Below are 22,932 nucleotides of genomic sequence, written 5' to 3' on the forward strand. Positions count from 1 at the left end.
ATTGGTTCAGTTCCCGGTATCTCTAGCTAGAGCAGGTTTGCTCAGCCAGGGTTTCATGAAGCCCTGGGGTTCTGTGACGGTCCTGAAAGGGTTTCCTGAAGAGTTGGGGTTAATTTTTAACATATTTTTAAAAGTTTATTGGGTGATATGAACATATATGGTCATGTTGACCCACCCCTCTCAAAATGGCCAGTGATGGGCCTGGAGGGGGTGGGGGACCCTGGGTGGACATGTCCACAGCTCTGCTTCCCAACCGTATTCTGCACCATCACACCACTTCTGGGGTTTCTCAAACCTGAACAATGTTTCAGGAGATTCTCAACACTAAAAAAAAACCGAGGAAGGCTGAGCTAGAGGATGTCAGTGTAATAAAAGGTAAAGGTAAAGGTATCCCCTGTGCAAGCACCGAGTCATGTCTGACCCTTGGGAAGACGCCCTCTAGCGTTTTCTTGGCAGACTCAATACGGGGTGGTTTGCCAGTGCCTTCCCCAGTCATGACCGTTTACCCCCCAGCAAGCTGGGTACTCATTTCACCGACCTCGGAAGGATGGAAGGCTGAGTCAACCTTCAGCCGGCTGCTGGGATCGAACTCCCAGCCTCATAGGCATAGCTTTCAGACTGCATGTCTGCTGCCTTACCACTCTGCGCCACAAGAGGCTCCTGTCAGTGTAATAGATGTTGGGAAAAAACCCTTTATTTGGCTGAAAATCTAGAGCAGGGAATTCCAGTAGGCTGGCTAAGGGGCCAATGGCATCCATTCACACCATTCCTGACACTCATTTTTTAGGAAGTGGGGAGAGCCAGGTGAAGCTTTTGCTCAGGGCAGCTTTTGATTGGTCATTGAAGATTTGGTACATTTAAAAAGAAATTATGGGGTGATATTTTTTTTTATTTTCCCTATGCATATATGGCTTTTTTCATGTTTAGCTTCAGCTCAGGTTTGCCAACTTTGGGTTGGGTAATTCCTGGAGTTTTTTTGGGGAAGGGGGGAGTTTGAGGAGGGAAAGCCCCTGGGAAAACTCCAGGCCCCACTGGGAAATGTGCCTGAAACCTTCCCCCATTCGTTTTAGAAATTGAAATGCTTCTCCCTCTCTCTTCCCTTGGAAGATTCGGCCAGTTATTTCCCCTTGTTTGTATTCCCCCCTCCCCATGAGATCAGGCAGTCAGTAGTTAGCTGGCGATCGCAACAGTTGTAATGTTCTTAATTAACTAATATAACAACATTTTTATATTGCATTTTGTCCTATTTGCAACCCATCCAGCTGAAGTCCACCAGGGTGAACGTACCCCCCCCCTTTTTTTTTTTTACTTAGGGAAGGAAGCGACTGCAACCAACTGTTCTAGTATGACTATTTGAGGGTTATTTTAAAATTTGTCCAACTTAATATTTAATATTAAAATCTTATGTATTTTAATTTTAAATCCCTTACGTATTTTAAAATTCCTTTAAAGCTGCCCTGAGCCTCCTGAAAAGGACAGGGTACAAATACAAAAACAAATATGTATTTCCTTTTGCAACCCACCCTGAGTTGCTAGAGAGAGGGCATGAAATTACTTCCACTACTGTTAGTAGCAATGCCGCTGCTACTAGTGGTAGTAATGCTGCTGCTACTAGAATTATTGCTACTACTAGGAGTAACGCTGCTGCTGTTATTAACTGAACTTCATACCAGGGCACGGCCTCCACGCAGAAAAATTTAAAGTAAAGGTAAAGGTCTCCCCTGTGCAAGCACCGAGTCATGTCTGACCCTTGGGGTGACGCCCTCTAGCGTTTTCATGGCAGACTCAATATGGGGTGGTTTGCCAGTGCCTTCCCCAGTCGTTACCTTTTACGCCCCAGCAAGCTGGGTACTCATTTTACCGACCTCGGAAGGATGGAAGGCTGAGTCGACCTTGAGCCGGCTGCTGGGATCGAACTCCCAGCCTCATGGGCAAAGCTTTCAGACAGCATTTCTGCTGCCTTACCACTCTGCGCCACAAGAGGCTCTTGCAGAAAAATTTATGCTGGAGCAATTCCCGAGTCTTTTAAGGTGCTGCAAGCTTGTTGCGTATTGAAAGGGTTACGGAGATAGAGCTCTGCGTCCTAGAAAAGTAGCCGCAGCCTTGACTTCCTCTTCCGGTTTCTCCTGCTCCTCCTCCTGTCTCTGGCTGGGAGGCCAGGTCCTGCCTTTTTAGATGGTCTGAGGCTGAGGGGGGTCCCCCCTCCCGTTGGGTTGCAGCCCCACCACAGGAAAAAGTGAGTTGGGGGGTGCATGCATGGGGAATTGGGGGGCTGGGGGAGAAAGAGCCGCACAAAGAGCAGGAAATCCTTGGCGGGGAAGGAGGGGGGCAGCGATGCACATCGGCCGCAGAGGATCCTCCCCAGCAGAGGATCTTTGCAGACGATTTGGGGTCGCCGTAAGTCGGCTGCAGCGTTCCTATCCGAATCAGAAGCCCTGTTAAATAGGCAAAAGGGAAAGCATCTTTATTAAATGATGACTTGATTGATGCAACAAGGGACTTTTAGTGCAGGTCCCCACCCCCCACGATCCCTGCGCAAAATAGGGATGCCAGCCTCTAGATGGGAGATCCCCTGGGATTACAGCCCATCTTCAGATTAGAGAGATCAGTTCCCCTGAAGAAAATGGATGCTTTGGAGGGTGGATTTTATGGCAGTGTACCCCACTGAGTGCAAACTTAAATGGACTCCGGGGAATGGTAGAGGACAGGAAGGCCTGGAGGATCATTGTCCATGGGGTCGCGATGGGTCGGACATGGCTTCGCACCTAACAACAACAACACCCGACTGAGGTCCTTCCCGAGCTCCATCCCCAAATCCGCAGGAGTTTCTCTACTGGAACTGGCAACCCTAGACTTGGACAAGACACTATTTGTATTAGAACTCCCCCCTCCCCTTTAATGCTACTGTTTAAAAATATTCAGCTGTTGTATGTCCCTATGCCTTTATTCAAAGTTTCTTGAGTGAGTGGGAGACGAAGTAAGAGTATGGCCATTTTTCTCGCTAAGACAAAGATCAGAAAGCAAGAGCAGGGAGAGAGAGCCTGAATGGAAAAAAGCAAAACCAGAGAAATTAAGCAGGAGTAATTTGCTGTATTGTAGGGGGAATTCTTTAGAAGAGCCTTCTGGGATGCATCTCTTCAGATTGCAGGTGGGGGTGTTCCTACCCTCATCTGTCTCCTAGAAACCTAGCATGTCAGGGGAAACAGTTCTGGCTTTGCTTTCCCCCTGGATCGGCTGGTTTTCCATGTGTGAGGAAATCTGTATGGAAGAACACTGAATCGTGACCTATGTGGGCACCCATGATCCCACTGTGTGGGAGGGGTGGTATATAAACTGAAACATAAACAAAAACAGACCTGCAGTTCATCTTTCTCAAGAAAGGTTGAAAAGAGTATTAGACAGAGCAGGTGGGTCAACTTTCAAATCTTGGAGGCCTTGGTTGGGGAGAAGAGCAAGGTGTGCCACCTGGATGCCCCTGAGATGCGAGATGTTTTGAGGTGTGAGGTAGGCAGGTGGTTTTGCTGTGCTATTCTTTGCAGGGTGTTAATTTTTTTAATGATATGAAATGGCCTGAATGTGGGGGAGATGAGATGCCAACCTTTTAATGAAGGAATAAATAAGAATGTCACCTGATGTTCCTCTCTGCGAGGGACAATTGGCAAGGCCCTTTGCTTCTCTGTGAGTGTTCAGGCCCCACGCACAAGCCAGCATTTGCTTGTGAAGAGAGCAGGCCTCATTCTTAGTCTCATGTGCCCTTCCTCCCTCCCCTCCTTGTGTGTGGAGCCAGGATGGAAAAATCCCGTTTAGGAAGTCTTTGGGCCAACCGCAGTTCAATGGGCGCTTTTCACAAACTGCGGTTTGTTCTCTTGCTGACAAACTGGGCTTATGAACCGTGGTTTGAATCCTGGTTTATAATCTTGATTGGTGGGCAAAGAAAGCTTTGTTTTCTGATTGCAAGTGGTAGGGGAGGAGGCTCCTCTTGTGAAATGACCCACAAGGAGGTTGCTATTCCAGCAGGCGAGGCTTAAAAACAGGTCATTTTTTAAGGTGCTGCTAGACCCCTGTTCCTTTTCCTTGTGACGTACTAACACTGCTCCCCTTCTGGAGTTATCCCCCAAGGCTTAGAGCTTAAAACAGCCCTGCTGGATCAGACTATAAAGTCCTTCTAGCCTAGCATCCTGTTTCCACCTGTGGACACCCAGATGTCTCCAAGAAACCCAGAAACAAGGTATGGCCCCCCCTCCCCTGTTGTCCATCAGTTGTTCCTATTCAGATCCACAGCAACCTTGTTTAAGCTAGCTTCTCAGGAACATAGTCCTTTCCCTTGACCCACTAGATTTCTGTGGGCGGGGACAGTTTTTGTTTCCTCAAGGAGTGATGTTGAAAAGCGTAACTCCCGCCTGCCTTATGAAACAGGAGCAGTCCAGACCGAGGTTTTCCACCTCCTTTAGCGCTGCTTTCGTAGATTGAAAAGTTCTTCAGTTTGAGGGAACGGAATTAAATTATAAAGCGCCGTCGATTGCGGTGAGGGAGTTTCCGTTTGCTTGGGTTGCACCAGGACATGCTTACTAATGTGGAATGTTCTTTCTGCCTCAGGAACCACAGCTAGGAGTAAAGATGGAGGGGCAAGGCCAGAAACCGGAGGAGGGTGGAAGCGGCTGTGACGTCGTCCAAATGGAGGCCCTTGGGAAATCGGTCGCAAAAGCAACCCCACAAGCGGTGAAGCAGGAACTGATCGAAGGGCTGCAACAAGGCTGGGAGGCCGAGTGGTCGGAGTCCCTGAATGTGCCTTGTTCAAGATGGAAGAACATACTGCCCCCATCAAGACATGATGCTAAAGATGTCCAGGCCTCCTCAAAAAGGGTGCCAGAGGCCAGCCGCTGGCCCAGACGAGAATACGCCACCCAAACCATGACAGCCTGCATGGACAAGACCCCAGAGGCCTACGAAGGGCTGGATTTCTCCGTCAAAGTGAAGGAAGAAATCCCCGATGGGGAGGACACCTTCAGCTTGGAGATGCAACGCCGGCACTTCAGGCGTTTCTGCTACGAGGAGGCCGAGGGGCCGAGGGAGGTCTTTAGCCAGCTCTGGGAGCTTTGCCATCAGTGGCTGAAGCCCGAGACACACACCAAAGAACGGATCCTGGAGCTGCTGATCCTGGAACAGTTCCTGACCATCCTGCCTCGGGAGATGCAGAGCTGGGTCATGGAACGGGGACCGGAGACTTGCTCCGAGGCCGTGGCCCTGGCCGAGGAGTTCTTAATGAAACGCCCGGAGGTCGAGAAGCACTGGCCAAGCCGTCCCAAGAGGCCCAGAGAAAACGACGGCACCGAGCTTTCTTGGAACGTCTGTCGGCCTTGTGTCTTTCCGATATGATTTGTGGGGTTTGAAGTGATGCTAGCTCAGTGGTAGAGTCTGTGGTTGGGATACTGAAAGGTCAGGTTCAGTCCCTAGGACTTCAGGCAGCGGGCCTGAGATGGGACCGGCCCCTGCCTTGAAGATCTGCTGCCACAGGAAATACTGGGCTAGGTATGGAGTGGGCTGCCTAAGGGGGTGGGGAGCTCCCCCCTCACTGGCGGTCTTCAAGCAGCGGCTGGACAGAGACTTATCCTGGATGCTTGAGGCTGATCCTGCATTGAGCAGAGAGTTGGAGATGGCCTATATGGCCCCTTCCAACTCTATGATTCTATGATTCTGATTCTGAGCAGGGGGTTGGACTAGATGGCCTGTCTGGCCCCTTCCAACTCTATGATTCTATGATTCTGTCCCACAGTCCACAGTGGAGTGCTACTGCCAATCAGAATAGGTGGACCAATGGTCTACAGCAGTTTCCTGTATGGACAGGAAATGGAGCTCTCTGATTGGCTGGCAGTAGAAGAAGAGTTCGTTCTTATATGTTGCTTTTGGAGTCTCAAAGCTGCTTACAGTCACTTTCCCTTTCCTCTCCCCACTCCCTGTGAGGTGGGTGAGGCTGAGAGCGCCCTGATATTCCTGCTCAGTCAGAACAGCTTTATCAGTGCTGTGGCGAGCCCAAGGCCATCCAGATGGCTGCATGTGGGGGAGCAGGGAATCAAACCTGGCTCACTGCTGACCACTACACCAACCCGAACTTCTGTTGCAATCCCAGACTGTCATGGTGGGATAACAAGAGAATAGAAGCTTATCAGAATTTCTGCAGGCATTCTATGTCTCCTGTTCCTGTTTATGACTTAATTTCGTGTCCCCGTTTCTGTTTCAGGCTCGAGGGCAGTTGGAAGACGCAGCTGCTAGCCCCTCCGCATCGGAGCAGATAACGTCAGACCCTGTGACGATGTCATTCGCAAGAGATGCCGACCGAGGGGGTGACGGGGAGATCAGTTTCCTGGGTAAGGCCTGAAGGTGGCAGCGTGGTAAAGGTTTATTGCAGGATTCCGCACAGGAATTGTGCTGTACCTTGAGCTGTCTGGCCTGTGGAATGCCTGATATCTCTGGGAGAAGATTCTGGCCTCTCATTTTTAGAAAGGCTCTTTAGCTGACTTTGATCTTGGGACACTCAGAGTAGCTGCAGGAGGCTCCGGACTGGGTCAGAAAACAGGAGAGTGACAAGTGGACCGAGTTGTATAGTGTTTTGCCATCTTCCTCCTCCTCCTCCTCAATAATAATAATAATAATTATTATTATTATATATTATATATTATATATTATATATTATATATTATATATTATATATTATATATTATATATTATATATTATATATTATATATTATATATTATATATTATATATTATATATTATATATTATATATTATATATTATATATTATATATTATATATTATATATTATATATTATATATTATATATTATATATTATATATTATATATTATAAAAGGTATCCCCTGTGCAAGCACCGAGTCATGTCTGACCCTTGGGGTGACGCCCTCTAGCGTTTTCATGGCAGACTCAATACAGGGTGGTTTGCCAGTGCATTCCCCAGTCATTACCGTTTACCCCTCAGCAAGCTGGGTACTCATTTTACCGACCTCGGAAGGATGGAAGGCTGAGTCAACCTTGAGCCGGCTGCTGGGATTGAACTCCCAGCCTCATGGGCAAAGCTTTCAGACGGCTGCCTTACCACTCTGCGCCACAAGAGGCTCTTTTTATATATTATATATTATATATTATTTATATACTACCTTCTCCGATGATTCAGGGCAGCATACAACATAGTAATTCACAATACCAAAATATAATGAATGCGAAAAAGTAATCTCATTAAAATACTGTAACATCACATTAATAGTTAAAACACTTCAAATCCGGCCCTTGATACTGGCTCATTTCAGATGTTCCCATCGGGCATCTTTGGTGGGGTTTTCTGGAGGGCCCAGTAGATGTTTCCTCTGCATGACCTTGGGCCGGTCGTATTCTCTCCAGACTGCTCAACGGGGTCATCAGATGGATCAAACAGGGAGGACAACATAGGCTGAAATGAGCACCTTGGAGGACGAGTGGAATAAAAAAAAAGAGACAGAGGACACCGTCTCCTCTGAAGGGCCTTGTCTCAGGTGGGTCTCCCCAACACCTGCCACCAGGGGTCCTTTAAACTGGGACCCTGATGTGCTTTAACATCTCCTCCATAATTCCTCTTCCTGAAAACTCTCAGGGAAGGGCTGTGGCACAGGACAAGAGCATCAGAGTTCCACGCAAGAGATCCCAGGTTTGATCCCCAGCCTCTCCAGTTGGAAGGATCAGATGGCTGGTCATGTGGAAGACCTCTGCCAGAGAGCATCTGCCTAGACCAGGCTTTCTCAACCAGGGCTTTGTGAAACCCTGGTGTTTTTTGACAGCCTTGGAAGGGCTTCCCGAATGGATGGGAGGGAATTAATTTAAAAATGTATTTTAAATTCGTTAAACATTTATTGGATATGACATACGTGGTTGTGTCGAACCCCTCCCAAACCCCCATGGCCAATGATGGGCCTGGAGGGGGGTGGGAAGGGACCCTGGGTGGGCACATGCACATCTATGCTTCCCAGCTACATTCTGCACGATCGCAGCACTTCTGGGGTTTCTTGAAGCTTGAAGAATGTTTCAGGGGTTTCTCAGTGCGGGGAAAGCTGAGAAAGGCTGGCTTAGACAAGCCTGACAAAGGCCTGGTTCAGTTGGAGGCTGTTTCGGGTGTCCTTCGTGCTCCTTGGAAGTGGCTTCATTAGCCTCCCTTTGATTCCACCAGGTGACGACCGGACAACGACAAAAGATGAGGAAACCGTTCGGCCAGAAAACCCTGAGCGGGCGGAGCTCCTCGAGACCCCCGTGGGAAAAGCCAGAGGGAAGACCGGCCCGTTACACGAGGAGGGCCAGGAGGGGAGAAACGAGTTGGAATCGGACAATCAGCAGGATGATCATCCGGCGTCGGGAGGGGGGAAGATCGTCCTTTGTAAAGAAGGCGGCAAAACCTTCTATGCCAGCAGCAAGGCCGTGCTCCAGTGCAAGAGCAAAAAGACCTGCACGGAGTGCGGGAATCTCTGCGAGGTTTTTGACCTCCCTACGAATCAGGAGACTCAGGCGGGAGAAGAATTTTACATCTGCGAGCAGTGCGGGAAAACGTTCAAGAACGGGGCGTCCCTCGATCCGCGGCAGGGGGCGCTCTCCAAAGGGGACCGGCCGTACCAGTGCTCAGACTGTGGCAAAAGTTTTGGCACCAAGGCGGCGCTCCTGAAGCACCAGGGGACCCACACGGGCGGGAAGCCGTACGTGTGCTCCGAGTGCGGGAAGTGCTTCACCACCAGTTCGAACCTGATCTACCACAACATCGTGCACACGGGGGAGAAGCCACACAAGTGCTCCGAGTGCGGCAAGAGCTTCCACTGGAAGTCGTCCCTGATCACGCACGAGCGGACCCACACGGGGGAGAAACCCTACAAGTGCCCTGACTGCGGGAAGAGCTTCGGCAACAGCTCCCAGCTCCTCCGGCACAAGCGGGTCCACACGGGCGAGAAGCCCTACCACTGCTCGGAATGCGGCCGGAGCTTCAACCAGATCGCCTCGCTGATCGCGCACAAGAGGATCCACACGGGCGAGAAACCCTACGAATGCTCCGAGTGCGGGAAGGGCTTCGGCACCCGGACCAACCTGATGATGCACAAGAGAGTCCACACGGGAGAGAAGCCCTACAAGTGCTCCTACTGCGGGCAGAGCTTCAGCCAGCGGACCCACCTGATCATCCACGAGAGGACCCACACGGGGGAGAAGCCCTACACGTGCTCCGACTGCGGGAAAAGCTTCAACGCCAAGGCGCCGCTCATCACCCACAAGAGGACCCACACGGGGGAGAACCTCTACCAGTGCACCCAGTGCGGGAAAAGCTTCAGCACCAGCTCCAACCTGCTCAACCACAACATCATCCACACGGGGGAGAAGCCACACAAATGCACGGATTGCGGGAAGTGCTTCAACCGGAAGTCGTCCCTCATCACCCACAAGAGGACGCACACGGGAGAGAAGCCCTACGTGTGCTTCGAGTGCGGCAAGCGCTTCATCTCCAGCTCGGACCTCACGAAACATAAGAAAGTCCACAGAGGGAAGCATTCGGTCCGCGCCGAAAGCTTTGTGTACGGCTCTGCGGCTGGAGAGCAAGAAGCAATACACCGGGGAGGACAGGCCTGTTAGAGCCAAACGGCAGCCGAGGATCCGTCTCCGCCAACACAGGCCTGTCCTGAAAGCGTGGGATGCGGGAGCTGTGAATGCTGGCGGCGGATTTTAAAAGACAGCTGGTTTCCTTCTCGTAGTCTTTCTCGTCGCTTTTCCTTGTGGGGAGGGGAGGGAGAGACCGTGAGAAGCTGCCAGCGTGGAGAAGGGAGTCTTGCTGGGAGCAGAGTCATTCTGAGGTGATCCAACTGCCAGGCAGTAGGTCACAGACAAAGTCTGTCCAGTGGGACGAAAAAAAGCCTGAGCTGGAAGACCATGAGGAGTTTGGGGGAGCGCGTCCCTCTGAGAACCAATCCCTGCCCACTGAGCCATAGCCGTAGATAACCTGGAGGTTGGACTGCCTAGGCCAGGGGTAGTCAAACTGTGGCCCTCCAGATGTCCATGGACTACAATTCCCAGGAGCCCCTGCCAGCGAATGTTGGCAGGGGCTCCTGGGAATTGTAGTCCATGGACATCTGGAGGGCCGCAGTTTGACTACCCCTGGTCTAGCCCATTTTTGATTACCCTCTCAGGCAGCTGCTGACTAGAATCCTAAATCTGGGTCTGATTATGGGGAGGTGGTCCACCTGTGAGGTGAAAGATTTAGTAACCTTTGTTACTTTGTTACCCACCCCAAAACTAGGCCCCTCAAACCCCTGTTTGTACCCAGTTAGGACAGACCCACATTTCAAAACACAAGTTTGCTGCCACCCTGTTGATTTGGGGCTTCAATCAGGAATGGATGACCGTGTTAAGAACACAGAAGAGCCCTGTTTTGGCTCAGACCAAAGGCCCATCTTGTCCAGCCTTCTGGTCACACAGTGGTTGACCAGCTGCCTCTAGGAAGCCCCCAAACAGGAAGGCTCGAGCAGGGCCCACACACCCTCCCGCCCCAGTGATAAACACGAAGAGACATGCTGCCTCTGGTACTGTCCTCCGTGAATTTGTCAAGTCCCCTTTTAAGGCCTTTCAAGTTGGCGATCATGACCACATCCTGTGGCCGTAAATTCCAGAGCTTTAACTGCACTTCCTTTTAGCCTGTCCTGAATCTTCTAGCGTCCTTCGTGTGCACCAGGAAATCCCCACACAATTGAAACCTTGAGAGGGTGTCCTGAAGGACTGACAACACATGGTGGGTCGCGTTGCCTGTAGAAAAAGATAAGCCTTGTTGTCTTCAAGCTGTGTTCTGGGAAACCTGCAGGAGGAGATGGTTTTTTTGTTTTGGAAAGGTAATGTGGGATAATATCCCCTAACAGCAAATAACCTCCCCCCCCCCCTTGAAAGATTCCCAGAATTCTTCTTCCGGGGTCATTTTCAGACTCTCTGTGGTCAGGGAATGTTTTCTGTGTGAACCAGGGTGGTGATGAACCCCGGCGTGTGCAGAGGATTCTGGGATGCGTTCCACATCACAAGGAGCATCTGAAACATCTTGTTTGGGGGTCGCCATTAAAAGTGTTAGATTTCAAAATGCAAAGGGTGTCGAAGAGCTGTCGGCAAGCTTTCCTGTGTGTGCTCTTGAATGATGCTGACCCAGCGCTTCAGGGAACAAAACCCACCATGGTAGCCCAAGGGACCTTTCAGGATCCCCCATTAACGACCTTATTAGTGGTATGATTTTGAAGAACCGCAAGCTTCCCAAAGCACAGATTTGAAAACCTCGGGTCTTAACAGTATGTGAGCTCTGTATGATACACAGAAAGAGGGGCCCAACAGAGCATGAAGAAGGAAAAGGGCCACACCCCTCAGAGGAGAGAAAAGATAAGGCCAAGTCCAATGGTGCAAAATCAGGTAAAAACATTTTATTACTCAGTTTAACATTCAAAAATTCCCTATGCATTTGGCCAACAGGCTTCTTCAAGGGAATCTGCCCATAGAATCATAGAGTTGGAAGGGACCTCCTGGGTCATCTAGTCCAACCCCTTGCACTATGCAGGACACTCCCAGCCCCATCGCTCATCCACTGTCACCTGCCACCCCCTTGAATCTTCACAGATCTTGCAGTAGGTGCTCAGAAGAAGTGTAGGATCACTGGGAATTTTTAGCTGAGTAATAAAAATGTTTTGCCTGATTTTGCACCACCGGCCTTGGCCTTTAATCTCCAACAGAATTTGAAGACGGGATCTAGAAAATTCCCCAGCATCTTGGGGTAGCGTGGGTGGGTGGGGTATGGCAGTAGATCTCTCTGATGCTCCTCAGCGGTTAAGATCCAGCAGAAGGAGTTCCATGAAGGTGTAAAGTTAGACAGTGGCTCAAACAATTTGAATAGCTTCTGCTGAAATTACAGATTGCTGCCTGCGCCTTTGAAAATAAACCAGGATTGGCATTCTTCCTTAGAGGGCGACAAACCCTGGGGCGTATTCCTGATCGGATAGACTCTCAACATACATCAGTCAAAATGCTCCTCATACAATGGGTCACCGGAGCGTCTGGCACAAACTTCAGTGGGCATTTAAATATTTTGTGCTGAAAAGCTTGGGGGTTGTTTTTAATTTAATTTAATGTTTTAACCTTGGGTTCAGACACCTAGGAAGTTGAGATCAGCGTTGAAAGACTGAAATGTTTGTTCAGGACTCTGATCTCTGGAAGAAAAGGAAGAAAGGGGGAAGGAAACTTGCTTCAGATTCTTGTGCTTTGACCCCAGTGTCTTTGTAGCATTGTAGATGGAGTGTCTGCTGGCGTGGGTGAGGAGGTTGCATTGCATTGGGGAGGGGAATTTTTTCGAGTTAGTCATGTTTTTAATCTGTAACTTTTATACATAGGTTTGCATTAAATTGATGCTATCTGCCCTGGTTTAGGGGGTTGGGATGGGCTAGAAGGGGCACGTTATGTGTCTGAATTGTAAGCTAAATCATCTGTTTTTTCCCCACAAAACATGAGCAATCCCATAACATCTTTCACAGAGGGTTTCCCTTTTGAGCAGCAGGGGTGCTATTGGCCAGTGACTGTGACGATGGTGTCTACATTTTCATACTCTGAACATAATCTTGGTGCCCCTACTCTTCACTTTCACTCTTGTTACCTGTTCCTTTCCTAATTGCTCTTTCATATGTTACCCGTTAGTGTGTCTTACCGTGTTATGACCAATATATGGGGGGGCTTGTAAATTTAGTGGCATGCCTATTAAATTGTGAGATTTGTCACTGCTCGGATTATTGGCCATTCTTTAAACCAAGATGCCCCATGTTTACCAAAAGGAAGCGGAACGTAATGGAAGATGACCCACCTCCCTTACAAAAGAGCGGGTTATAGGCAAAAGCCAATGATTGTAGTTTTAAGACTGACCCTGCCTTAAAAAAAATAAGTAGCCCTGCAAAATTAACACAGTGAAGCTGCCTTATACTGAATCAGACGATCAGTACATCAAGGTCAGTATTGCTTACTCAGGCCGGCAGCTGCTTAGCGGAGTTTCAGGGGGGTTGGACTAGATGACCCATGAGGTCCCTTCCAACTCTATGATTCTATGATCTTTCGCATCACCTTCTACCTGGTCCTTTTAAATGGAGATGCCGGGTATTGAACCTTGGACCTTTTGCGTGCCAAACAGATGTTCTTTTACTGAGCCAGGGTCTATGCCCCAATTGTCCAGGTAGGATGGTGGTTGGGCTAAGAGCTAAAAGGCCCATGTTAGAATCGCTGTTGTACCATGCGCGCTTGCTGGGCACCACTGTGCCAGTTACTTCTGCTCACCCTAACCCGCCTCACAGGGTGGTTGTTAGGATAAAATAGACGAGAGAAGAATGATGTAAGATGATTTTGGCCCCCATTGGGGAGAAAAAGTTGGGTATGACTGAAGTAAATAAATATTCTGGCGGAAAAGGTGGAAAGAGAGCACATACGCTAGGCATCACATCAAAATTGCAAGAGGTCATCATCCCGCTGTATAACGCATTGGTCAGACCGCACCTGGAATACTTTTTGCCATTCTGAAGGCCTCACTTCAAAAAGGACGTGGACAAAATTGAGAGGGTTCAGAGGAGAACGATGAGAATTGATCTGGAGAGCTTGAGGGACTTGGGAATGTTCAGCCTGAAGAAGAGGAGCTGAGAGGGGTCATGATGACTCTTGTTAAGTGCTTGAAAGATGGTCACTTGGAGGAGGGCAAGGGGTGGTTCCTGTTGGCAGCAGAGGGTAGGACCCGCAGTGATGGCTTTAAACTCCGTGGAGAATGCTGCCAGTTCGATACGAGGAAAAACATTTTGCAGAATAGTTCAGCAGTGCAATGGGCTGCCTAAGGAGGTGGTGAGCTCCCCCTCACTGGCGGTCTTCAAGCAGCGTCTGGACAGATATTTGTCATGGATGTTTTAGGCTTGAGCAGGGGGGTGGACTAGATGGCCTCTTCCAATTCTGTGACTCTATCATCCGGGCTGCACAGGCAGCTTCCATTCCCACAGCCTGGCTGAGGAGGGGGGAGGTTCTCACCCCCCCTTTTGCCTCCAAACAAGTCCTGACCCAGCTGATAGGGGCACGACCCTGCCAATCAATTGCTTTCAAATGAGTGGCCCTCCTACCCCTTGACCCTGCCCCCTTTTCATATATTGAAAAATACCAGCTTGTTTTTAATAAAGTACTGTGAAAAATCAGTAACAGAAGCGTGTAGTAAAATGAGGCTGGGTTTTGTCTCCCATGAGTGGCAAGATGGTGGTGGGCAGGGCTCTTAGGATGCAGGGTTCTTCCAGTCTAGGCCATTTATTTCATGGAAAGATCTCAGCGCTGTTAAAAGAGAAAATGTTTTAGAGGTCAGTCCCCCTCTGGGTCGCCAGAAGTTGGAAGAAAGTTGACAACACTTAACAAACAGGAGTAATTTGCATTGGATTTCCAAGATCACCCCTTGGAAATATTTATTTTAAAGAAATATTGCTCCCTAATTTACGAACAAAGCTCCCGTAAGCAGAAACCAAGGTTGGCAGGGGAAAGGAGCAGCGTTGTTTTCACTTGCGGGGAGCTTTTGAGGGGGAAACGAAGCAATAGTCTCTTCATCTGTGTGATCCCAAATACTGCCATCCTTTCTACCATCTAATTCTGCTGGGCATGCAAGCCAAAGCAACCTGAGTTAAAGAGTGGCGGACTCTAATTTGGAGAACTGGGTTTGATTCCCCTCTCCTCCATACGCTGCCAGCTGGGTGACCTTGGGCTAGTCACAGTCCTCTTGGAGCAGTTCTCTTCAGCTTCTTTCACTCCCACCGCTCTCACAGGTGTCTACTGTGGGGAGAGGAAGGAAAAAGGTCCTTGGTCTAATCCTACAGATTTATCAGGGCCACAATCCCTTCCTCCCGGGATTCCTGCAGATCAGTCAAGGGAAGAGTCTCCCCAAGCCCGCTTCGCCTGCGCCCTTTTCCCTTCGCCCGGCCTCAAGATGCTTTTGCGCCTCGCACCCACTTGGCTTTCCCCCCACCCAGGGCCTCAAAGGGTTAAGTGCAGAGAGCTCCGTTGCCTAGAGAGGCCTAGGGGGAAACTTTGCAAGGGGGGGCAAGGGGAAGCCGCCTTCCTGCCCCCCCTACCTTTGGCGGAGGAAGGTGGAGGTGAGCGCGATGCAAAGGCTGCCCGGGGAAGGGGCAGGGAATAGGGGAAGGGGGCTAAAAAGGGGGAATTGCGGTCTTGGAAATGGGGGGGGGGGAGAGAAAGGGGCTGAAGTTGCCTTGCAAAGAGGCAGAGGCGCTTGCTGACAGATCTGTGACCCGGGAGGGGTCCTGGGCAAGGGAAGGGTTGCTGGAGGGGGGGTTGGTGGTGGCGGTGGAGGTTTCTGCTAATGGATCAGCACAATTTTTTTGCTCTGGATATAGGGTTGCCAACCTCCAGGTCGCGCCTGGATACCCTCCAGAAGGCCAAGATCCGTTTCCTTGGAGAAAATGGTGCTTTTGGACTGTGTGCAGTTTTGGCCTGCTGAACTTCCCTCCCCGCCCTACCCCACACCCACTCTCCCCAAGTTTTACTCTCCTATTCTCCACAAACTTCCCAGGCCAAAGCTGGCAACCCTACGATGCCCTCCATATATAGCAGGACACTAAAAACCAAGTAAGCAATTAAAGCTGACAGAGTTTCAGCAGCCCTCCAGCTGCATTCGCTTGGATATGGCCGCAGTATTAATGGCATATTGCAGAATTAATATGGAGAAAATAATAGAAAGTTCTTCCACATCACCCACTGCCAGATCTTTTAACTGGAGGTGCCTGGGGTTAAACTTGGGACCTTTTGCATGCCAAGCAGATCCTCTACCACTGAGCCATGGCCCCTGCTTAAAAACTGCAAGGTTTGGAGTTCAACAGAATTTTTGTTCAGGCTTTATATCAGGGGTCCCAAGCATGCCGAGCAGGGCTTCTGATTGGCCACTGGAGATTTGATTACCCCTTTTCCTAGGCTTAATGTGCGGAAAGCTGAAGCCTTTCATGGCAAAGAGCTCAGTGACATCACCTGGTAAATAACATCCCATCAGGCCTCTGTTAAAGGGGCTGGACTTTTGTTCTCCAGATTGTTGGCAACCCTATGGCAGAATGACGCTTCAAAATGTTTTTTTTTTAATTGTGTCTGACTTTCCTCTATAAAAACACATTAGACGGATTAATCGCTGTACCCTACTTGGCTCTCAAACTCTGAACTTCCTGTTTCAGTCCAGGAAGTGCTGCTCGGATTCAGAATGGAGGAGCAGGAGGCAGAAGCAGCCAAATCTGAGGAGGGACTGGCAGGAGGAAGAGACTCTCCCGTCGTTCAGGTTGGGACCATCGGAGAGTCTCTAACTTTGGAAGATCCACAACGGATCAAACAAGAACCGGATGAAGGTCAAGAACTGCGTTGGGAGGCCCAGTGGCAGGAATTCCTGAAGACGGCGGAGTCCTCGCAGCAGGTGTGGGAAGCCTCAGAGCGGCCTCAGTCTCCCTCGGAGGATCACGGCAAGAAAAACCAGGCCTCCTTCAACAGTGAAATGGATGGTGCCCTGCGGCCCAGAGGAGAGCGTAGGAACCACGCCCTGGAAGAAGGTGACAAAATGAACGAACCCCCTGATTTCTCTGTGAAAGTGAAGGAGGAGATTCTGGATGAGGAGCACATTGTCGGCTTGGAGATGGACCACCGACCCTTCAGGCAGATCTGCTACCTACAGGACGAGGGATCCCAAGAGGTATTGAGCCTGTTCTCAAAGCTTAGCTAGCCATGGACTGAAGCCCAAAAGACACACTGTGGAGCGAGTTCCAGAGCTGGTGGTCCTGGAGCCGTTGCTGATGACCCTGCCTGTGTGGCTCCAGGTTGTCTGGCCTCCAGCTCTAAAGGGGTGCTAAAATGGGGTGAAAATAAACAGATTGGCTCACACCTCTGTCTTCACAAGAGGTTTGGGTACATAGAAATCAGAAGTTAGCAGCCCCTGGAGGATTCTGGGCTGTGAGAACAGAATCCTAGCTTTGAATGCTTGACGTCTGTTTCTCTAACAAGCCTTGTGGGTGGTGTTGATGCTAGGGGAATAATGCCAGGCTCCCAGGGCATTTATTACCAGATGGTAGGCCGGGGATTTCCAAACGGTTGTCATTTGCTGATCAAAGGGCTCTCCGGGGGACGTATACAGATAGGCGGTCCATGAGATACACAAGGCCCTGTCTCACATATGGCCTTAAAGGTGAAGACCAGAATCTTGAACCGGATCTGGAATTACTTTCCCTTCCTCTCCCCAGGACAGACATTCTCGTGAGGGAGGTGGGGCTGAGAGAGCTCTGACAGGAGCGCTCTGTGAGAACAGCCCTAAGAGATTTGTGACAAGCCCAAGGCCACCCGCCTGGCTGCATGTGGAGAAGTGGGGAATCAAATGTGGTTCTCCAGGTTAGAAGACACCACTCTAACCACCAAACCAAATCTGCTCTCTGGGGACCTGGGGAGTGTGGGATTTGTGAAAAGAAGGGACCTCAGTGGGGTACAATGCCATAATCAACCTTCCAAGGCAGTCGTTTTCACTTGGAGGTCAGATTTTTGCTATCGGGACATCAATTGTAATACTTGGCAACCTTGCCCTCTGCAGAAATAAGGGTAGGGGCTGCTTGACAAGGAAAGGAACGGGTGGGGCTGTCTTTCCAAAATAATCCACTGTGACTTGTCTGATTCCCACCCTTTTATTGTTTCAGACACTGGAACCCTTGGGAGATGGGGTAGTAAGATCCCCCAAGTCAGAGGAAGACCCCTTGGAGATAGTGAAGCTGCGGATCCCCCTGGAAATCAAGCAGGAGAGCGACTGGGAGGCCAGCGCGCTGGGTAAGACTGGATCCTGGACTGCGGGGAAGTGGATGCTGCTGGAACATCCAGGACTCCATCTTTGTGTGAATTTCCAAGCAACTGTGGGCATCACCTCAGCATCACTGTTGTGGCCATCTTGCCTCCTGGCACCTGTAAGAATAAGCACAGTGTATCTTCCCTTATTCACTACAGCCCATTCCTAGACAAAGTTTGGTGTAGTGATTAAGAGCGGTAGCTGGAGAGCTGGGTTTGATTTCCTGCTCCTCCTCCACGTGTAGCCAGCTGGGTGATCTTGGGCTCGTCACAGTCTTGATAGTGCTGTTCTCACTGAGGAGTCCTGTCAGAGTTCTCTCAGCCCCGCCTACCTCATAGGGTGTCTGTTGTGGGGAGAGGAAGGGAAGGCAATTGTAAGCCGCTTTGAGACACTTTCAGGCAGTGAAAAGTGGGGTATAAAAACCAACTCTTCTTCTTTGAGGAGATGCTAAGACAAAAGGTGCAAGATGGAAGTCCTGTGTAGCTGTGGGTCAGTGACTCAACAATGTTGTTGTTGTTAGGTGTGAAGTCGTGTCCGACCCATCGCGACCCCATGGACAACGATCCTCCAGGCCTTCCTGTCCTCTACCAATGCTACAACAATGCTACACAGTAAATCTCTGATAAACAAAGACAAAACAAAAATTCACCATGTATAAGAGGCCAATAATATAGTCACGTTATTATAAATTTTAAAAATGCTAACAGAATCATTGTCAACATTTTTATAACAATGACTATCAATCCGTGTTGAACACGTTTGCATGCAATTGGCCATAAATATGTGGATTAAAACGACATGTGCAATTCTACAAAATATTTTTCTGTGCTGGCACAATGCCTAACGTCATGGCGCCATGCCTATCTTACAAACAATTAGCTTCACTGGCAAAATGCTTAGCTTATGAGTAGGTTCGAGGTTTTTAAGGTGATTGGGTGGGTTTTGCCGCCACAAGCCTTTGTGGGAGTGGCGGGATATAAATATAATAAATACATATAATAAATACATACATACATACATACATACATACATAAGGAAACATCAGTTTTATCTCGTAGGTTTCATTAATGCTTGGAACATCATGAGGCTTGACAAACAGGGTCTCTGGATAATCACCTGTTTCACTGCACACTTCTTCAGGTGTAAAAAAAAAAAACATTGCACAGTCATCAAAATAGCTTGACAAACATATTATTTCCATGGCCAGCAGCCCCTCCCTCTGCTTTATGCTTCAGCTGAATGCCTTATTAGCCTCTTAGATGTGATGAATTTTGGTTTTGTCTTTGTCCACTGTGGATCTGGGCTGCAAGATTTGTCCCAGTTAGGGTTGCCAACAGGCCAGGAGAAATATGCCCTGCTCTTTTCATAAAGGTTTACCCTGGGCTTGTCAGAACCTGAAAGCTAAGCATGGTTGGCTAAACTTAGTACTTGGATGGGAGGCCATTGAAGAAGACAGGGGTGGCTGCTTTGCCATTGCTTGACTCTGCATCCCAACCCTGGACTCCCATCCAAATACTAACCACGGTTGAACCAATTTTGCTTCTGAAATCTGATGAGATTGGCTAGCTTGGGCTCTCCCCTGTCAGGGCTCAGCACCTAAATTTATGGTTCTTTATTCCAGAATGGGACGAGCATGCGCAGAAGAATGAAGATGACCCCCTCGAGGTGGAAAGACCTGAGCCAGAGGGCCTGCGGGGGATATCACTGGGAGGAGCAGAAGGAAATTTTTTGGGGGGACCTGAGATGGAAGAGAAGCACGGGAGTGCCCAGGAAGAGGAATGGCACCAAGGAGACTACCCAACCAGCAGAATCTTCCTCTGCGAGGGAGGTGAGCAGAATTCATGCGATGGCCCTTTACAGCATAGGACACAGAGGGTCACCGACACTGGGGGACTGTGGCCTCGTGCCACTGGTGTTTCTGAGAACCAGCAGGTGTTGGTGAAAGGCGAACTGCATTGGGGGAAAATCTCAGCCCACCAAGTCTCTCTCATTCCTCAAGAAAGGCCCCACGTGGGAGGGAAATCGTACACCTGTTCCGAGTGTGGGAAAAGCTTTGGCTGGAGGACAAACCTCGTGAAGCACCAGCGAATCCACACAGGGGAGAAGCCCTACACGTGTCCAGGCTGCGGCAAGAGTTTCAGCGCCAAATCCACGCTCATTAAGCACGAGAGGTCCCACACGGGAGAGAAGCCGTACGAGTGCTCGGCGTGTGGGAAAGCCTTTGGCGAGAAGGGGATCCTTGTTAAGCATATGAGGATCCACACGGGAGAGAAGCCGCATCAGTGCTCAGACTGTGGGAGGAGCTTCATTGAGAAAGGCGCCCTGATTAAACACGAGAGGACGCACACGGGGGAGAAACCATACGGATGTTCCGACTGTGGGAAAGCCTTCAGGATCAGCTGCCACCTCAGGCTTCATAAAAGAACACACACTGGTGAGAAACCACACACGTGCTCGGATTGCGGCAAGAGTTTCAGCGTGAGAGCTTCTCTCGTGAAACACGGGAGGACCCACACGGGGGAGAAGCCTTTTGAATGCTCCGAGTGTGGGAAAAGCTTCCGGATCAGTTATCAGCTTGTGATTCATAAAAGGACGCACACGGGTGAGAAGCCACACGAATGCTCAGACTGCGGCAACAGCTTCCGGGAGATCGCCTCTCTGATCAAGCACAAGCGCACCCACACGGGAGAGAAGCCATACGAGTGCTCCGAGTGTGGGAAGAGCTTTCGGACCAGTTTTCAGCTGAAAACTCACGAAAGGACGCACACTGGGGAGAAGCCATACCACTGCTTGGATTGTGGGCAGAACTTCAGCCAGAGGTCCCGTCTCGTTATCCACGAGAGAACTCACACGGGAGAGAGGCCTTACGGGTGCTCAGAATGTGGGAAGACCTTCGTGTCGAGCTCCAACCTTAGAAAACACGCCGTGGTCCACACAGGTGAGAAACCACATCAGTGCTCCCACTGCGAGAAAAGCTTCAATAAGAAATCGAACCTCGTCGTACACGAGAGAATTCACACTGGAGAGAAGCCGTACGCATGCGCAGTGTGTGAAAAACGATTCTGCAGTCCCTCGGTTTTCCACAGACACATGAAGATCCACCCGGGAGAATCATCATAAGGACGTGGATTGTAGGGAAAGCAATGTTAGGAAAACCCAAAGAGGTGTGTGTGGGGGGGACTTTCCAGGAGTGTAACTAGAATGAAGGATTGGGGGGGCTCACGTGTCCTGGGCATTGCTGGCCTTATGAAGCATTTATTAAAACAACATTACATTATGCTATTTCTTTTTCCCAGTCTGGAGTACATGGACGTGTTTTCAAAGGTGGCAGCTGAAAAGCTAAGATACCCACTTATTCAGAGGTACAAACCACGTGGGGCATGATGACCTCTGGATTAATGTCTTTCACCTTTTTTTAAAGGCAGAGATTGCAGAAAAATGTGGGTTGGACCCAAATAGATTTTTCTGCTGGTGGAAAAAAGTCGGGTCCTTCTTTGACCGCCAGAAGATCTATATTAGGGATCATGGGATGTGATTATTAAATTCTATGTGGGATGAGGCTGTAGTATGGAGAAGAATTGGGATAGACTGGGAAAGCAGGTAAGCCCTCTGCTTCTAGTTCTTACCATAGAAAATATGGGATGGGGGGACACTATAAATGACAAAATAAATACAGAGAATCCGGAAAGAATCAATTAAGGGTGCCACAAATTATCCTAACCGTGATCCTGATGCAATTTCATGGCCCCTTGCAAAACTTTGAATCATTGAATCCCAGAGTTGGAAGGGACCTCCTGGGTCGTCTAGTCCAGGGGGAGTCAACCTGTGGTCCTCCAGATTTCCATGGACTGCAATTCCCATGAGCCCATGCCAGCAGTTGCTCATGCCAGCACGTGGGGCTCATGGGAATTGTAGTCCATGAACATCTGGAGGACCACAGGTTGACTACCCCTGGTCTAGTCCAGCCCCCTGTACTATGCAGGACACTCACACTTTCTGTTAGTTCTGTGTTGGTTTTATCCAAAAGGAAAAAGCGGGACTCAAATATTTTATGCAAGAACTTGTGTAAAGAGGACAGTTAAAAAGGACCCGTGAGACAGTTTCAGTCTTGCTAGTTTGACATGGGCAATGCCTATTTGAATGTGGCAATTTTGGGAATCGTCCAAAAATAGTTACTGAGGGTAGGGCATTACAACTGGCCAGGGAGAAAGGGTTTGAATTAATTTCATCCCATTGGTTCTGGTCCGTCCCTCTGGGGCAAGAGAGAACAACTCTGCTCCATCCTCTATACTTTAAAGCAGGGGTAGTCAAACTGCGGCCCTCCAGATGTCCATGGACTACAATTCCCAGGAGCCCCTGCCAGCATTCGCTGGCAGGGGCTCCTGGGAATTGTAGTCCATGGACATCTGGTGGGCCGCAGTTTGACTACCCCTGCTTTAAAGGTTCCGATATTACAACATCATTTAAATCTTTTTTTATAAAAATGAATATTTTCTGGAGTTTGCCGTTTGTACACACTTTTCTGTTATTACCAATAAATTTATACTTGAACGTAACCGTGGGGCTCCACACAGCCCACTAAACCGGAGCTCCCTTTTGTACCAGACCAGACTTGTGTGTTTGTCCTCTCTTCTTCATCTACAGACACATTCTTTAGGCAAATAACTATTTTCTGTACACTTCTTTCTACTGTGGGTATGTTGTGAGAATCCAGTGGTGCTACTTCGCCCAACCCAGCTTTGTTCCAAGTTGTAATGCAGCAAAATAGGACAAACACCGGGGTGGGGGGAGAATACTTTTTCAAGGCACTGTAATAATATCAAATACGCAGCCAAGTAGGTAAACAGTCATGCAGACAGATTGGGAATCCCCTAAATATGGATATCTAAGCTTTCAGTCCTCTCAGTGGTAACAGGGGAGAGGTCGAAGAGCTCCATCACATCTCCCCGGAAAGCACAATGCTCACATTCCTGTAACAAATGGAGAATATTGGCAGTTGTGGGTTTTCGGGGCTGTGAGGA

The 22,932-nt window shown here is 49.4% G+C and overlaps 1 protein-coding gene across 3 annotated transcripts; it reads left to right on the forward strand.

Moving 5' to 3' along the window:
* Window positions 1-2,127: 2,127 nt before the first annotated feature.
* On the forward strand, window positions 2,128-22,238 carry LOC143834234 (uncharacterized). Of its 3 annotated transcripts, none has more exons than XM_077330887.1 (5): window positions 2,128-2,236; window positions 4,597-5,346; window positions 6,239-6,365; window positions 8,216-9,577; window positions 19,929-22,236. In XM_077330887.1, exons 2-5 carry the CDS (start codon window positions 4,618-4,620, stop codon window positions 21,029-21,031), a joined length of 3,321 nt encoding a protein of 1,106 aa, XP_077187002.1. In that variant the 5' UTR covers window positions 2,128-2,236; window positions 4,597-4,617; the 3' UTR covers window positions 21,032-22,236. The 3 variants fall into 3 exon arrangements, 2 of the variants coding, with proteins under 2 accessions (XP_077187002.1, XP_077187001.1); XR_013229757.1 differs by lacking the exons at window positions 2,128-2,236; window positions 4,597-5,346; window positions 6,239-6,365; window positions 8,216-9,577 and adding exons at window positions 15,002-15,188; window positions 16,275-16,780; window positions 17,769-17,895 and having other exon boundaries at window positions 19,533-21,717; window positions 21,844-22,238; XM_077330886.1 differs by lacking the exons at window positions 2,128-2,236; window positions 4,597-5,346; window positions 6,239-6,365; window positions 8,216-9,577 and adding exons at window positions 15,002-15,188; window positions 16,275-16,780; window positions 17,769-17,895 and having other exon boundaries at window positions 19,533-22,238.
* Window positions 22,239-22,932: the final 694 nt, after the last annotated feature.

Source organism: Paroedura picta, chromosome 3 (assembly GCF_049243985.1).
Source record: "Paroedura picta isolate Pp20150507F chromosome 3, Ppicta_v3.0, whole genome shotgun sequence".
Classification (NCBI taxonomy): domain Eukaryota; kingdom Metazoa; phylum Chordata; class Lepidosauria; order Squamata; family Gekkonidae; genus Paroedura; species Paroedura picta.

What these genes read in the sequence shown, in the direction of transcription:
- LOC143834234 (XM_077330887.1), top strand. Translation starts at nt 4,618, where the DNA reads ATGGAGGGGCAAGGCCAGAAACCGGAGGAGGGTGGAAGCGGCTGTGAC. An exon ending in GCACCGAGCTTTCTTGGAAC is followed by an intron (nt 5,347 to 6,238) that starts GTCTGTCGGCCT and finishes TTTCTGTTTCAG; the next exon opens with GCTCGAGGGCAGTTGGAAGA. An exon ending in CGGGGAGATCAGTTTCCTGG is followed by an intron (nt 6,366 to 8,215) that starts GTAAGGCCTGAA and finishes TGATTCCACCAG; the next exon opens with GTGACGACCGGACAACGACA.